The following is a 17,839-nucleotide window of genomic DNA, read 5'->3' as shown; positions in this document are numbered from 1 at the left end:
GGAAAAAAATCTTATATAATCCTGTCTAGTAACAGCAAAGCTAAAAAGACAATGCCACAGATAAAGGCAGAATTTAATTTTAAAAAATTAAATATAATGTGCTAAAAAAGATTTTTTTAAACAGTGTTTATTAAGTATGTTAGCAAGGTACCAAAAACTGCTAAATGGCTAAATATTTTCCAAAATTTTAACTTTTCAATTAAAAACCCTTAGATTTATCTGAACCTTTTAGCCATGTGATTACTACCATCATGGCAATAAAACAATCAAAACTGACATAAAAATTATGAAATTCACTAGGAGACAACTTAATATATGTACATAGATTTAATATATATGTATACATGATTACAAAGTAAAATAAATTTATCCCTAGCTTTTACAATACTCCAGAACCGACAAAAACTTGTTATTTTAAATGAACTAAACCTATTAGAGAAATGCAAATTAAAACCAAAAAGAGGTATCACAAGACACCCAATAAAGTGGCTAAAAATAATGCGGACCACCCCCCGTGTTAACGAGGACACGGAGCCACAGGAACTACTGTCCCCACTGACGTAAACGCACAACAGTAAAAGCACAGTAGCTTAAATACCTACCACAGATCTCAGCTACTCCAGTTCTAGGAAATCTACTCCAGAGAAATGAACGCTATTTCCAAACAAATGTTCATAGCAACTTTATTTTGCATAGCCCCGAACTAGAAACAACCAAAATGTCCATCAATAGACGGAGGGATAAATGGTGGTACCGATGAACAATGGCGTAACATTCAGCAACAAGATGGAATTAGCTATCGACATAGGCAACAATGTGCATGAATTTCAAAACAATTACATGAAATTTGAAAGTCACAGCTCCCCACCCCAAGAAAACAGTACATACTTTATGATGATTCCATTTATATAAATTTCTTAAAGCTGCAAACTAAAATAAAATGACAGAAAACAAATCAGCCATTGGCTGGGGAGAGCTGTGAATTACAAAGAGGCTCAAGGAAATTTGAGGGTTATGGACACTTCATTATCTTGAGTGCAGTGAAGACTAATGTTTTTGGGTTTATGGGTATACATAAAACCAAACAGATCTTATACTTTAAATGTTTAATGTACTTTATGCATCTATGACAGTTAAACTTACCATAAACTAGAGATGTTCTTCTAAACTAAAATCCATCAATGCAGAAAAGCAAACTGCATTGTTAAATTATGACCTTTAATTCCTTCTTGATTATCACTCAAGAAAAGATACAGAATAAAATGATAAATACCTAAAACTTAATAATGTCTGATCTTTTACAGATTTTTAAAATAATAAAAATAATGTGAAGTTATTTTTGTTCTACAAATAGATAAGGTTTAGAAGACCTTTTATGCCTTGCAAATAACTCTGAAAAGTAAAATTGAATTTTATCTTAAGCCACAACTTTTACTTGTCCTTTTAAAGAATATTAATGATTATTTAACATTTCCCCTGTAGACTGACTTTGAGTGCCCCATTTTGAAATCAATTTTATTCCACTGAGAAATTACAAATACACCTGCTAGTCAAGGACCAAAGGACCAATCAATAAAACAATATCTAAGAAATTCAGGCAATTAACAAATTTTAATTATAACCACCAATAATTTCTAGAAAGAAAAACTTTATTAAATAGTACTACCTTGAATGTTATATTGATAGTAATCAGGATCTTCAGATTCTTCCTTCACTGTCACAGCTGCCATTTCCAGAGAAATGCCTATAAAAGCAAATTAAATTATAAATTATACTTTGAGGCATTCAGATTGTATAGAGAAGTCCCCTGTGCTCTGCTACTAATGCAAAATAATGCATTCAATTCATATTTTAAAGGTTTTCAAAAGACAAATGCTTGCAAGGTGTCATGGGGACAAAAATAACCTAAAACCCAACTAAGACAAAGTTTTAACCACCCTACTAACATTCTGGGATTATTTAATGCTAAATCTGTCTTCCAACAAGTTATCTTTGCAATTAAAGAAAATTAGTCACACTGCTTTCAGAGTTTAAAATATTTTTATAAATCAATGAAAATTACCTGTAAACATCAATTTTAATGACCCAATATTCCAGAGTAAAGATGGCATACTTCTTAATGATTTTAATAATGAGATATACTGATTTTTTTTCCCTCCTAACATGTCCCTTTATTAATAAAAGGTAACAAAATCATACCTTTTAGCATAACACTTTGCCCACAATGAGGATAAATAATTTGAAGTAGACCTTTGTGGCCAGATATAAATGAGTGCATCTTGTACAATTCCATGTACAGGAAAATCAAAATTAGAAAAAAGAAACCTATGTTGTTAAAACTCAAGTAATGTCAATTATACCTCAAAAAAGCTGAAGAAAATTAAAATGCATAAGCCTTAGGTTAAAAAATCACATTCAAGCAAACCGCTGACTTTCAAGAGAAGAGTAATGAGAGGGGAGAAGGAGAGCCCCTTCTTGGGGTGTCGTTAATATTCTGTATCCCAGTGAGTGTTAGGTCACAGGCAATTTTATTCATTGGCCATATATACACTTGTATTTGGCATATATTATACTTCAATTTTATTAAAAGTTTTAAAGAAGATTCTTAACAAATTATTTAGTGAGTTCTTAATAAAAGGTATTTTCCCCACGTATTCAAAAACAAAGTGTAAGGCAGAAAAAAATAAACCTATTAAAAAAAAAAAACCCTTTATAAATAAACCACTATGTGTACTATTAATCTACAATTAAGATGGTTAAAAAATTCAAAAAATATGATTTTTCTCAAGTCAGCAAGTCTATTTTTAGATCCAAACTATTCAGGAGACAAATACATAAATAAAGGGGAGAAGATTAACAAAATGGTGATTTCAGCACAATAAACTAAAAACTAAACCAAGATTTCCTGTGACGTGAAAGAGGGAAAGAAAAAAAGCTTCTGTGAAACAAACTGTGTAACAAACTCAAATATTTATTCCCAATAAGGCGAATTCAACGCTGCCTTTCTTGCAGACCCCTCTAAAAATAACATACATAAAAATTCTCATTCATTCCGTCTCTCTTTCTCTCTTACACTTATACTTCTCCTAATCCCAACAATCCATTTCAAATACCATTAGACTGCTCTGACCAAGACATGCAGCTGCATCAGGGGGTTTCAATGGCCCACAGCAGGCTGGCAGAAGGACACTATTTATTTATTTGAGGGGGCAGAAGAAACTGAGCAACAGGCCTGGGAGATGGAGGAAAACGGGGGTCATGCATGAGCGGTGACAGCCCAGTGAAAGTGTCAAAGGGCCAGCAAGACAAAGAGGTTAGCAACAAAACCTGCATGAAATGAAATATGTAAACATGCTAAACAAGGTTTCCACCACTCTCAGAAAATTCTCCAGGAAAGGAACGAAACAAAAAAAAAACCCCTGGGGTGTCCAAGAGTGGAACTGAAGATATGGACATGAAAAAATCATAGATGGAGATGGATAAACATACGTATATAAGTACGAATACACATAAACAGATACTCCAGCTTTGCCTACTGAGAAGCAACGATATTCCAACTGCAGCAACATCTAGCACCAACACATCATTTCTTAGCAAAAGAAAAGAAGGGAGTGAGGGGAAAAGAAGACAGACAAGAAAACACTAGAATTGCAATAAAACAAAAAAGAGAGGCAATAACAAGCGTTGGTCAAGCGATGGAAACCCAAACCCTCACACACTGCTGCTAAGAACATAAATTAATACAGTCACTAAGGAAAACAATTCATCCGTAGCTTAAAAAGTGACGCAAACAACCACAATTCACTCCTCTGAATCTACTAGAAAAAAGTAATGAAGACACATCTCCGCACAGACACATATACAGATTTTCATACTGTTATTCAAAACAACCAAAACTGGCAAGAACTCAAATGTCCAACAAGTGGTGGATGGATTAAAGCAGTATATCCCATACCATGGAACAATATCCAAGTATGAACTATGTATATATGCTACAAGGGTTTAGAAGATATGCCTCAAATCATGAACAAGCAGCAGTAACATTAATAAACAATTAATATTATTTATTAAGGTCACCTTTTAGAATAAATTTGTTCTACTTCACATCAAAGCAGTAAGTAATGAGTCCAAATACAAGCTTATAAACTAAGGGAACGTCTTCTTTACTTACATTCCACAACTGATTCTAAAAGCACTGGTACATACCAGAATCTTCTGAGGGTTCTGTTTTTACTTTGACGGGGCCACAGCTGAAAGGAAAAGAAACCCTGATGAAGCTCGGCACGATGAGGGCCACTTACACACAGCGCTCAAATGCCTGGATCTCACAGGGTGAACTCAACTCACCTGACCCAGAAACTGCAATAGTGACTCACTTTAAAATTCACATATTTATTTCCTGCATCAATGACTTGTCAACTGAATCTAGAAATCTAATTCCAATCAACATTTTGGGAGGGAAAAGTAAAATAAAACAACATAGTCTTACTAGAAGGCCTTCCTATTCACAATGTGGTCACCAGGCTAATCACACCAGCTTCATTCAGGCTAACTACTGCTACTCATAACTACTAAGTCAAAAAGTGCATTTTCACAGGCCCTCCAAAGGATTCAAATGCAGGCCTTTTTAATATTCTAATACATCAATAATCTAAACACTAAAACTTGCTGAAGTGTAGAGGTTCATTAGTACTAATGAAATACGCTTTACCTTCCACTTGGAGATAGCATTGACCTTTCAGCATCTGTAACCATCACACGACCACCTAGGTACAAAGAAAATATTAAGATTTAGATTTTTCCAACACTAATATGAAATATGACTATGCTTCCAAAGGTCCTAACTACAGAATGAACGGGGAAAGGGAGTTCACAGCTCAAGGTCATTCTAATGAGTATTGCTGTTAGTTTGAAAGAGTGTCTTTTTAGCCCCTCAACCCTCCACAAACCTCCCATTAATGAGAAAGCTCCTATTTTTATCGGTGAAACAAGTATACCAATATACTATTACTGAATAAGACAATACTGATATATAAAGGAAGTCAGATTTTTATTAGGAATAGATCTGGGACTTCCCTGGTGGTTCATAGGGTAAGACTCTGCACTTTGACTACAATGGGCACAGGTTCAATCCCTGGTTGGGGAACCAAGATCCACCATGAGTCCATCTCTGACTCAGAAGAACTGGACAACAATGACTGCTAACAGGTACAAGGTCCTTCTTAAGGTGATGAGACAGTGTGATAGCTGTACATCTTGGAGACACACTGCAACCCACTGGCTTATACACCACAGAAGGCTGAATTCTATGTTTGCAAAAATTAAAAAAAAGGAAGAAAGAGCAAGACTGGCTCCATCTAATGCTGACAAAGATGCAGAACAACTACAGTTCACACACTGCTGGTGGGAACCTGAACCAAACCCACCACACTGAAAGCCACTTTGGCAGTGTCTTAAAAAGGCAAATATGTAACTAGCTACCATTACGGTCTCACCATTCCCTTTGTCTACCCAAGAGACATGAAAACAATGTCCACATAAAAACTTGCACTCAAATATCATAGTGGCTTTCTTTATAAAAGCCAAGAAATAGAAACCCACATGTGCATGGGCAAGTGAATCAGTAAACAAATTGGGAGTTTCTGTACCGTGGAATACTAGTCAGTAATTTAAAAAAATAGTATCTGTTGATACATGAAACGCGGAAAAATCGCAAAGGAAGAAGCCAGACAAACAAAAGAGAGTACATACTCTAAGATTCCATTTCCATAAAAAAATATAGGAAATCTCCGCTGACAACATGAGTGAGAGTCTGGGGACAAGGCAGAGAGGAGGAGAGGAATTACGACGGGGGGTGAGGAAGCATGGCGGTGAGAGAGGTTTCATTATCCTGACTGCAATGACAGCTTTCACGGCGTATACATGTGTCAAAGCTCAGCAAACCGTACACGTTGAATACGTGGAGTTTACTGTGTGTCAATCATATCTCAATAAGCCTGTTAAAAGTTTTTACACTGGAAAATGCAATCCCATTATAATTGCACCTTTTCAATTACTTTGAAAGTCGGTATGGCAAAAGAGCTGAGCCATACAAAGCCACCCACCTGGACAACTCATTATTTTAAACACTCTACAGAAATATTGTTTAACTAACCACTAGGACTCAATGTTTCAGAACATGTTTCTAGAATCACAGACTTCATAAAATACAAATGGCAAACTACAGCTAATCTGCAATACATCAGGGCAAAAAAATACTGATCAAGAAAAAATGAATTTTAACTTAAACATGAAAACCAAGTCTATAATTTCTCAATCTCAAAAAGGACACATACAAAAACCTACAGCTAACTCAATGGTGAAAGCTCGAATGGCTTCCACATAGTATGGAGAACGAGATGACATTTGCTACAGCCACGTCCTACTCAATGCTGCACTGAACATCCTTGCCAGAACAAGACTAAGAAATACAAAACATTCAGACTGTGAAGTCAACTGTCTTGATTTACATATAATACGATTCCCTCTGTAGAAAGTCCAGAAATAAACAAGGTCAACTAACCAACTGCCAAAAAGTCGTTCCATATACCATATGGAGTGTATATTTGAGATGGGTGAACTTTATTTATAGCATGTCAGTGATACCTCAATAAAGCTTCTAAAAAATTAACCTTTTCATCATAGTGAGAATAACAGAGGTTATCGATCAGAAAACAATATATGCTTGGGTATCCATATATTATCTTGTCCTTTCACGTTTACATTGCTTAGAAGTTGCCAATAACAGTGATTATTTTCTTTTATAAGTCTCAAAGGGGTGTTGCTACTGCTAAGTCACTTCAGTATTGTCTGACTCTGTGCGACCCCATAGATGGCAGCCCACCAGGCTCCCCCGTCCCTGGGATTCTCCAGGCAAGAACACTGGAGTGGGTTGCCACTTCCTTCTACAATGCATGAAAGTGAAAAGTGAAAGTGAAGTCGCTCAGTCGTGTCTGACTCTTCACAACCCCATGGACTGCAGCCTACCAGGCTCCTCCACCCATGGGATTTTCCAGGCAAGAGTACTGGAGTGGGGGTGCCATTGCCTTCTCAAAGGGGTGCTAGTCTTTTAAATACCCCTTTTCCCTTCCAAAGGAATGTTTGGACTTCCCAGAAGGAAGTCTTGTTGAAAACCTGTTCATTTTTCAACGGCCCATCTTAATTCCCTCTTCCTTGTAAACTCCTTCCTGGGCTTCCTCCCTGGAACCTCCACTAACTGTTCCTCCAGTGGGTACACCGTGCTCCTCCTGTGGTGACCCCACCCTTAGACCACCCGCACTGGACACCTTTACTGCTTACACGTGGCTGTCCATTCCCTCCCCACCCAATCCTGTGTTCCATCTCTCTGTGCCCGCTCAGTGGACACTATGCAAATTAAATCCCTCATAATTCTGGGGTATGAGGGCAGATCCTTACACCCTGCTAACACAAAGCCTTGAATACATCTCAAGCAAGCGGCCGAGCTGAAAACAATAAGTCTCCGGTTTTTCAGCTCAATACTTTTCACTGGTTTATATAAACATTGTACCACTCCACTCCAAAATGTCTTACCTCATATTCGCAAAGAAAATAAAGGAGACATCATTACAATGTATTAAATTTTTGACACAACAGGTTTAGTAATTGGTCTGTTATAATGTAAGCAAAGCAATCACTTACCTAGGTGCTTCTTTGGCTCTAGGAAAGGTCTGCAGTAAAACAGAACAAAATATTACATGTAAACACAAAAAGTTATCAAAAAGCATAAATTTAAATGGCTTCTATAGTAAACAATCATAAAAACAATAACTTAAGGTGAAGAATTATTCAACTTTATTTGAAAAAGCTATTGAGGGCAAGGGAGAAAGTACTTCACCTTTTAATGATAAATGAAATCCCTGCTTTGTTCTCCAAAATCCACTTCAGGGTTGCAAGATCATAGTTTTCAGGGTGTTTGAAAGCTACTCCTTCTGGAAGCCCCTGCACCACCACGGCCGACTGATCTCGGAGCATCTTTTCATATGGAACAGGCACCACTGTTGACTTGCCTAAAGCTTTCCCTGAGGTTAAGAGATAGGGAAAAGGCAGAAAGACAGTCATCATTAAATGGTAAAATTTGAAAAACTTAACCATGATCAGTTATCACGGTTCAAAAAATGGCATTAGTAGGTTTTTGGGGTTTTTTTTTTTTTGCCATGTTGCTTGCAGAATCTCAGTTTCCCAATCAGGGACTGAATCCAGGCCACATCAGTGAAAAACCCAAAACCCTAACCACTAGGCCACCAGGGAACTCCCCCGCATTCATGCTTTTCAGTTCAGTTCAGTCGCTCAGTCGTGTCCGACTCTGCGACCCCATGAATTGCAGTGCGCCAGGCCTCCCTGTCCATCATCAACTCCCGGAGTTCACTCAGACTCACGTCCATCGAGTCCGTGATGCCATCCAGCCATCTCATCCTCTGTCGTCCCCTCCTCCTCATGCCCCCAATCCCTCCCAGCATCACAGTCTTTTCCAGTGAGTCAACTCTTCGCATGAGGTGGCCAAAGTACTGGAGTTTCAGCTTTAGCATCATTCCTTCCAAAGAACACCCAGGACTGATCTCCTTTAGAATGGACTGGTTGGATCTCCTTGCAATCCAAGAGTCTTCTCCAACACCACAGTTCAAAAGCATTAATTCTTCGGCACTCAGCTTTCTTCACAGTCCAACTCTTATATCCATACATGACTACTGGAAAAACCATAGCCTTGACTAGACAGACCTTTGTTGGCAAAGTAATGGCTCTGCTTTTGAATATGCTATCTAGGTTGGTCATAACTTTCCTTCCAAGGAGTAAGCGTCTTTTAATTTCATGGCTGCAATCACCAGTATTTGATTTCAAAACTACTCTCTAATACTAGAGAGCCCTATTCCTATGTTAGCAGTGGTCTAAACCTGAAACGAATTCAAAAAGCCAAAATGGAAAGTATATATTGATAAAATACACACATAAAATTCACACAAAAGGCAAGGTGCAATGGCCCACTGTGGTATAATACAATCTTTTCATATACAATTCAGCCTCAGCACATGGAACCCTGACAAATCCTACTGTTACCATAAAACACCAAGCAATTTCGGGCTAATATTCTCGTTGAAAACTTACTAGATAAACACACCCTACATTCACAAGCGAACGTATCCTCGGCTGGCTGTGGGTATCAGACAAGCAGGCCCACACATGCTGGAAACTCCGGTCCCCAGAGTTGAGTTTTACCTACAACTGCACAGTGTACCCTTTATCCTCCCCTCTGTTTACTGCATAACTAGACTAACGAAAGGTGCTTTTTTCCCAGGGACTTGTTGAGATCAGCACACTCGTCAAAAATAAACAGGACTCTTCAGGTCATTATGCTGTGTCACTGCAGGTTCTCTGGTGGGGGATGCGGACAGTGGTGAAGTTAAGCATTTGTAGAAGAGGCAAGGGGTAGACAGGGAATCTCTGCACCCTCCTCTTTAATTTTGCTGTGAACCTAAAACTACATTAAAAAACAAAACAAAAAAAAACAACTCTAACAGCTAAAGAAAGGTCATTCATAATGTTAACGCAATATCTGGGAATCAACTCATTCAATTGTGAAAGTGTGTTACGTGATTGTTAAGTCAATTACTTAATCTGCCTTTTAGAAAAGTCAACTATATAACATATTTTTTTAGACAATTCAAGTGTATAACCCTACCGTAGCAAAAGCAGAAATAGTCCTCAACTGTTTTTCTGAGTGTTTCAATCTCCACAGCATCGACACTCATCCGATTCGCCTGGGCTGTAGATTTCATTTTATGCATCTCTGCAGCCTTTTCTTCTTCTTCAACACCTGTAAAATAGTAATGCTATAAAAGGTCCATATCCATTATCTTAATATCTGATTTTTGCTAAGAATATTTTTTCTAAAAGCTAACACTTATGATTTGACACAAAGCAAAGAGAAGAGGAAGAACTTTAAAAATAAGAACCTAAAAGACAAATGACTTGAATGGAAATTATAAGAAACACAGATCATCTGGGAAACAAAAGCAGCTATAGGTGACAATTCTGCCAAGTAAAAAGTAGGTACTAGTAATTTTAAAATGAAAAGATACCTTAGAGTAACTACAAATTTAATATGGGAAGATTATCGCCACAAAATCATTCTTGTTGCCAAGTCTAACACAAAAGCTTCTATAGACACTTGACGTATGGCTACTTAGCACTTGAAATGTGCACAGTCCAAATTAAGACATGTTGTACATTTACAATATAGCCTGGATTTCAAAGATTTAGTGCCAAAAATTGTATGCAAAATACCCCATTAATAATTTTTTTGAAGAAGGAAATGGCAACCCACTCCAGTATTCTTGTCTGGGAAATCCCATGGAGAGAGGAGCCTGGCAAGCTACAGTCCATGGGATTGCGAAGAGTCAGACTCAATTTAGCAACTAAACCACCACCTATTCATTTTAAAATCGTCTAGGAGATAACAAAGTTCATCTTCCTAATGACTTACAAGGTTTCTACAGTGATTAACAAGATTTGGATTAAACAAATCAGTGGTGGGGGAAAAAAATCAAATAAAACAGAATTGCTTAGTATGCTTTCTGAAGGACTGAGTGTCTGTTATACAAGAAAATAACATATGATGGTGATAATGACCTTTAATTGAGATTTTTTTTTAGAGATTTCATTTGTAAGGGGTTTAATTCTCAAAATGCCACCATCAAAATTGAAGCTCACAGAGAATGTAAACACAGAAAGCAAATAGGTCTAAGAATATCCTGGCATCAATTATTTGTATTTAGTGAAAAATGTAAACCTTCAGTGTATCTCTCAAATGACCTAGTGCTGCTCACAGAAGGTGCTGACACTTAAGTTTGATGTGCTGTGGCCCTGGTTCTGGATGTCCCTTGTTAAAACCAGGAAATAAGATGGAAAAATATATCTGGGTAGAAATGTCACTGTTGATTTGCGAGCTATAAATGGTCACCTTTTAAAAATAATTTAAAAGTATAAACAAATGATTAATATGTAAGTTGATATAGAGGCAAAAAAAAAAAAACCATATGAGCCATCCTGTATTTTGGATGTTGCTTTAATAAAGGATTTGCACAGGTGTACAAAAGAATAATCTTCATATTGATTATATATATTGAATGATGTTTTAGGTGTCAGGTTAAAATATCTGCACTAAAACAAATGATGCGTTCTCCTTACTTTTTATTAGAAAAATTTTAATTACCTAAGTGATTCACCTCATTTTATTTCCATAGGATACTGTCTTTCAAAACCCTGGAAAAGAGCTTAGAACTCTAAGCATTTCTAAACTGACTCATAAACCCATTGATTTGGTTTCGGAAGACAATTGATCTTATCTGCAGAACAATTCATAGGAAACGAGTATCAGGTACTTAAGCATTACATACCAGAAGATTATTCTCTGTGGCATCAACATTTTGGTAATAAAAAAAAGTATGAACACTAACAGGCAGGGACTATAATTGCAACTGAGGACAATTCCCCTAATGCTTAGTTCTAACCACTGAAGAAGCCCATTAGCAAAGCATACAGGGAATAGGGATGTACATACAGCTGCCAGTGGGATTACAGTATTCATGGGACAGACGGCAACTGACACACACATAATCAAAGCAACATTATTAGTACAAATTCAAATAGACAAACATAACCAAAGTCTTAAAAATTCTCAAAATGGTAAGAAATAATGAGGGAAAAAATTTAAATAGATTACTACCATGAAGCTTAAAAGATAATGGGGAGGGGAGGCAGATACAGTGGAGGGGAGAGACGTTTTTTAAAAAACACAATTGAGAATTGAAATTAATGACTTAAGAATGAACTTTTATTCACCTATTATCTGCCTTAATGTATCACGAATTGGATCTGACTTGATAATGGAAACTTAAGTTTGGATCTTAAAGACAAAAGCTATGGACAGTGTTAGGTTAGACACAGATATGAACACTGTCATACTGTGGGAGGGTCTAGGTTTTAACACCCTACAGTAAATTTCTCTAATGCATTTGTTCCAATATCAAACAAACACATTACCTGGATGAGCTTCTGACTGGAGGATCACAAACCTCACTGAGAACAGAGGATAAGATGACTCCAATGAGGGGTCAGGAAGACCTGTGGAACTTTCTTCATGCTCACCCAAACTTAATGCAGAGGTGAACTTTTTTCCCCCAATACATCTAACATCTATCAGGGACAAGACTTTCTTATCTGAATTAAGAAATTTTAATCACTCTGACATTTCTCTACCTTCTAAGGTGTTTCACTAAGCCAGAGTCAAGCAAGGAGCGCAGTACAATAAAGAGCGGCGAGTTTTCTTAAGCTCTTCAGTATTTCCCCTTATATGTTACCATGTCAGTGATTTCCTTTGAGCATTCTGAAATGTCACCACGGACTCCAGAAAAGTCTTTTTTGGGTATAAATCTCATTCACCTTTAGAAGCGAAAATAATGAGTTCTCCATAAATATAAACATTTATGGAATATAGAAGACAAAAAAACAATACTTACAGTATTTTACAAAATCTTTCTGAAAGTCCTTTCTAGTGTTGACAAAAGCACGTCCTCTCTCGGTTCCAACAACAAACACATCTGTTTCATACACTGCAATGCACGCCACTTCCGCCTTGGACTTGGCCAGTTCTTTACACTAAAATACACAAATAGAAAATCTTATGTTACACACAGACGTTTAAAAGCACTCTTTCAGCTGGATGAATAAAAAAATCTTATCACATGACCAGCCTTAATGCCTCATCTAGAAAAAGGTAAAGTTTCTAGTTTCTGGCCTTAAGTTATCCTATCTAGAAGAGAGTTCCCATTTTTTTAAAGAGACCGTTATTTCTAAATTGTTTATAACCTTGATTTTTAAGGATTCACAGAATTTTTATGAAAAAAGGGCAGAAATCCTTTGTAACCTATTATAGGTCAAAAACCCAAGAGACAGACTCAGATGTGCACACAGGCTGGTTGGTGAGCACTCCCAGTGACAGCAACCTTGTGAGGTGAGGGGCAGCCGGGTTCTGCAGAGCAAGAACCGACAGCTGCTGCGGAGGCACTGCAGGCACTCGGGAGCAGGTTCCGGCCTCCCCCAAGGCAGGGGAGACCCTGGGCAAGGGAGCCCCTGACACAGAGAGGCCAGCAGTCCTGCAGGGGATAGGGGCCCAAGAGCCACACTACAACTTCCAACACAAATGCCCCCCTCCACAAGTATCTCCATATGTATACACCACTGGAAACCCACTCAGAAAGGTACACTTCTACTGAGTACATTCCTAAGAGACTAAATATTCTTTAAAATCTTTACTAAAGAGTACACAGCCTTCCATTTTGTGGATCAACAATAATTCATTTAGTGCAATCTTTATAGAAGATGTTGCTGATTCAAATTATCACTCTGAAACACAACACTGAAAAAATCATCTGGGAACAAAATAGTTATGTGTACCTTGACTGACTTTCTTAAAAGACAGTCAGAGACATGAAACCACAGTCCAAAAACTCTCAAAGTAAAAACTTTTAAGGTCCTCAAAACCTACTGAAAATTGCTTTCTAAGAAGGGTCTTCAGTTGACACTCCCATCTGTACTTCTAGAAGGGCTAACTCTCAGTATCCCAGCAAAAATTACTGTGCAACTTTCCCAGAACCATTTTTAAAAGTATAAACCATTATTATACTTTATTATAATCAATAATCCAGGGAATTCCCTGGCGGGCCAGTGGTTAAGGCTCCGTGCTCTCACTGCTGGGGCCCAAGTTCAATTCCTGGCTGGGGACTTATCCCACAAGCCACAAGGCATGGCAAAAAAAACAAACACAAAACAAAAAAAAACCCAATAATCCAATGAGTAGCATAAAAATCAAAGAGGATTAAAGAATATGGAACTTTAGACAGTTTTCTGTAAATCAGCTTATCTTTCATGCTATATTAGTGTTTCTCTATAAGGCATAGAAAAGTTGTTTATGGAATTAAATACAAATTTACATATATTTTCTCCTGGTTTTTTAATCTTAATATGACTATCGTTAAATTTTTACTCATCTAGAATTTAACTTAACATACGATAAAGACTTTCTTCCGCCAAATAGCCTATGTTCTCAGTATCACTTGTTGAAAACTATAGCTTCCTCTGGTTGTTTTTGAAATTACCACCCTCTAATTTCTTAAATGGGAATTACTTGCATACTATCGCTTTAAAATGGTATCTGGAATAAATCATTTTATACCTACTTTCATGATCAAAAAGTTTCTGAGCTGTGATAAAGCCACAGCAGAGAAACTGTGACCTTGAGGTGAGCCAACAATCTTCTCAGCATAACGAACACTGCTGTACTGAGGCTGTGTTATATTACATTTCTGTGAGATGGACCCTGGCTGCTCACCTATAAGGAACTATTATTTACGTACCTTGTGATAAATGAGGGTGAATTCTTGCTTCACTATCCATTCTTAGTTGGACAACCCTGTCACCAAACGCAGCGTTTATGAAACAGCAAAGCAAGATTCACGTACTGTCTAAGAATTTAGATCAAAGAAACCTATGGGCCAAAGGAAGAGGGATGAAGCCAACCTATATCCTACCACACTTCACAGTACACAACTGGGAAGAGGAGAGACCTTCACTCCTGGTGAGGAGGAAATAAACACTGCCAAAAGCGAGGAAACTATGAAGACAGTCTGAGGAAGAGAATGGGTTCTGTGCAACACTATGTCATCCTACGTAAAGTTTAGTATTAAAGAAAATGACTTAATATCAACAGAGTAGATTTAATCTCTAAATTATTTAACATGACAGCCACAAATGCTGACTGATTTTAAGACCAAAAGAGAGAAATAAGTGACATTCAGAGAGAAATAGTACATATGGTCACTAACCACTCTAAAATTGCTTTCTTGAAGGAGATAATTTTTTTAATTCCTATGTAGTAGAAAGAAGGGGGAAAAATGCCCTAATGGAAAAATAAGAGATTCCACTCGTATTCTGCTATATATATATATGTATGTATTATACTATATATATATAATACTTAAAGACAGTAAATACACTGCCTCCTCCTGCCTAGAATATATAATTTCACTGTGTCAGAAAATACCTGAGTCGGATAGTTTTTAAATCTATGAACTTATACATATTCATAAAAACATGATAAGCAAACTACAGTACTATGATAGTAATATAGAAATGCAACAAAATACTTAATTATTTTGCAATTATGTATAAATAAGTTTTTTTTTTTAAATAAAGTTACACTACAGATTTGGTAAAGGCCACCAAATTCAGAAAATTGTTAATGCAAAGTACAATATAATAAAGAATAGATGTAAAATAGTGAATATGTTCCTAAGGCCCCAAATTGTGGTAATGTTCTTTACACCGATACGGTAAGACACCAGCAACACACTACAATATATAAACTCACTCAGACTAACTTCAAATATCACACTCAAATTCAAAGTTAAGGCTTGCAAAACAAGGGATTGCCTAAGATATTAGGAGGTAGAAAAGTGAAATGTAAAAAATTACACATTCAGGTAAGTTAAGAACATTCTGAAACATGGTATGCAATAATATTTTATTTGAAAAGCTTAAATCCCATTAAATATTATTCAAGCAAAAAATCTGTATATACTAAACAAAAGAAAAAAAAGACAGTGAAAAAAAATAAAAAATTTAAAAAAAAAAAAAAAAAGACAGAGTGTATGTTTTCCAAAAACCAATCAATCGCATTTTCACAAGCCCAGTGTTACCCAACTGGAAACTTTACACAACTGCAGAGCCATCTCACCATGGACTCAAGAGCAGACATGAGGAACGTCACCACCATCCTGCTCTCCGAGGACTCCTCGTCTTCGACAGGCAGGGTAGACACTGCTACTTGGGCCATGATCCCTAGGAAAGAGAAGCATTAAGGAAGTGAGCGCTAGAAACTCAGTGTCCTGCTCAACATATGTCTAGAGCTGGAAGGGTCCTCCATGAGTTGCCTAAGAACCAACGAGAATGAGAAGTCATGTCTGACTCCTTGGGACCCTATGGACTGTAGCCTACCAGGCTCCTCCATCCATGGCATTTTCCAGGCAAGATCTAGAGGATCTTCCTGATCCAGGGATTGAACCTGGGTCTCTCGCACTGTAGGCAGATGCTTTACCATCTGAGCCACAGTTTTCTTGCTATAGAGAAAAAGTAGGAGACTCAAAAACCAAGTATTCTAGGGACTTGCCTGCTGGTCTAGTAGCTAAGAGCCCATCTTCCAACGCAGGGGGTGTGGGTTTCATTCCTGCTTGGGGAATTAAGATTCTGCATGCCACAAGATGCAGCCAAAAATAAATAAATAAAATTTATTTATTTAAAAAAGTATTCTATTTGCCCCAAACTGCTATTATCCTATAAGATACAGAACCTATCCCCTAATTTTCCATCTAGTTTTATTTCCATAAAATTAGGTCAGCATCACCTTCCAAATGGGCTTCCCTGGTAGCTCAGATGGTAAAGCATCTGCCTACAATGTGGGAGACCCGGGTTCGATCCCTGGGTCGGGAAGATCCCCTGGAGAAGGAAATGACAACCCCCTCCAGGACTCTTGCCTGGAAAATCCCATGGCCTGAGGAGCCTGGTAGGCTACAGTCCATGGGGTCACTAAGAGTCGGACATGACTGAGCGACTTCACTTCACTTCACTTCATTACCTTCCAAAATAAATTTAGATGTCATCCAGAACTAGTTAAAATGTTTCCCAATGACAGAAAGAGGTAGTGCACTTCACAATCCACGAAGTTTATATCACAGTTCAACACACACCACCTCCCTTTCTCCTGAGGGCCCTGATTACAGAAAAGTGGATGAAGCAGACAGGGTGGGGCACAGGATTTCTTTCTTTGGTGCTTCCCTGGTGGCTCAGAGGTTAAAGCGCCTGCCTGCAATGCGGGAGACCTGGGTTCAATCCCTGGGTCAGGAAGATCCCCTGGAGAAGGAAATGGCAACCCACTCCAGTATTCTTGCCTAGAGAATCCCATGGGCGGAGGAGCCTGGTGGGCTACAGCTCACGGGGTCCCAAAGAATCGGACACGACTGAGCGACTTCACTTTCACTTTTCACTAAGAAGGAAACAGGCTGCAGGACAAGTAACATCTATGATTCCTTTATAACACTTTTGCTCTAGAAAACTTCAGTACCAGCAAAGAGGCTCAGCTGAATTCCAAGCACTATAAAAATGCAACACATAAACCATTCAATAGGAAGTGCTGGCAAGCATGTGGAGAAACAGGAACCCCTGTGCTATCAGGAGTGTAAAATGGTGCATCCATTGTGGAAAACAGTTTGGTATTCCTCTAAAAAATTACCCAGAATTACCGTGATGCAGCAATTCCACTTCTGGGTATATACTCAAGAGAACTGAAAGCAGGGATGTGAACAGATATTTGCACACTCACGTTCACAGCAGCATTATTCACAAGATCCAAAAGCTGGAACCCCAAGGGTCCACCGTCAGACGAATGAACAAACAAAACATCATACATCCATAAAATGGAATGTAGCTCAGCCTTAAAAAGGCATGGAGTCCTGATACATGCTGCAATAGAGATGAACCTTAAAAATATTATTACTCTAAGTGAAATAATCCAGACACAAACGGACAAATGTGTGATCCACTCAAAAGAGACTACCTATCAGACTAAGAGACAGGAAGTAGAATGCTAGTTCCCAGGGACTAGCAAAAGGGACCACTGAGAAGTTATTAGTCAATGCATACAGAGTCTAAGTTTGGAGACAGACAGTGATGG

The 17,839-nt window shown here is 37.8% G+C and overlaps 1 protein-coding gene across 1 annotated transcript in view; it reads right to left on the bottom strand.

The window, feature by feature from the left end:
- The window catches only part of GTF2I (general transcription factor IIi), an 82,400-nt gene that overhangs the window by 47,195 nt on the left and 17,366 nt on the right, over positions 1-17,839 (bottom strand). The window contains exons 2-9 of the mRNA XM_068968176.1: positions 15,848-15,951; positions 12,573-12,711; positions 9,734-9,868; positions 7,895-8,078; positions 7,699-7,727; positions 4,712-4,766; positions 4,207-4,250; positions 1,667-1,744 (exon numbers count right to left, since the gene is read on the bottom strand). Coding sequence (XP_068824277.1) covers positions 1,667-1,744; positions 4,207-4,250; positions 4,712-4,766; positions 7,699-7,727; positions 7,895-8,078; positions 9,734-9,868; positions 12,573-12,711; positions 15,848-15,946 — 763 coding nt within the window. The 5' untranslated portion in view covers positions 15,947-15,951. The remainder of the gene's footprint in view (positions 1-1,666; positions 1,745-4,206; positions 4,251-4,711; positions 4,767-7,698; positions 7,728-7,894; positions 8,079-9,733; positions 9,869-12,572; positions 12,712-15,847; positions 15,952-17,839) is intronic.

Source organism: Capricornis sumatraensis, chromosome 3, assembly GCF_032405125.1.
Source record: "Capricornis sumatraensis isolate serow.1 chromosome 3, serow.2, whole genome shotgun sequence".
In the NCBI taxonomy this organism is placed as follows: domain Eukaryota; kingdom Metazoa; phylum Chordata; class Mammalia; order Artiodactyla; family Bovidae; genus Capricornis; species Capricornis sumatraensis.
The sequence above is the reverse complement of the archived record's forward strand: the minus strand, read 5'-3'. Positions and strand labels throughout refer to the sequence as shown.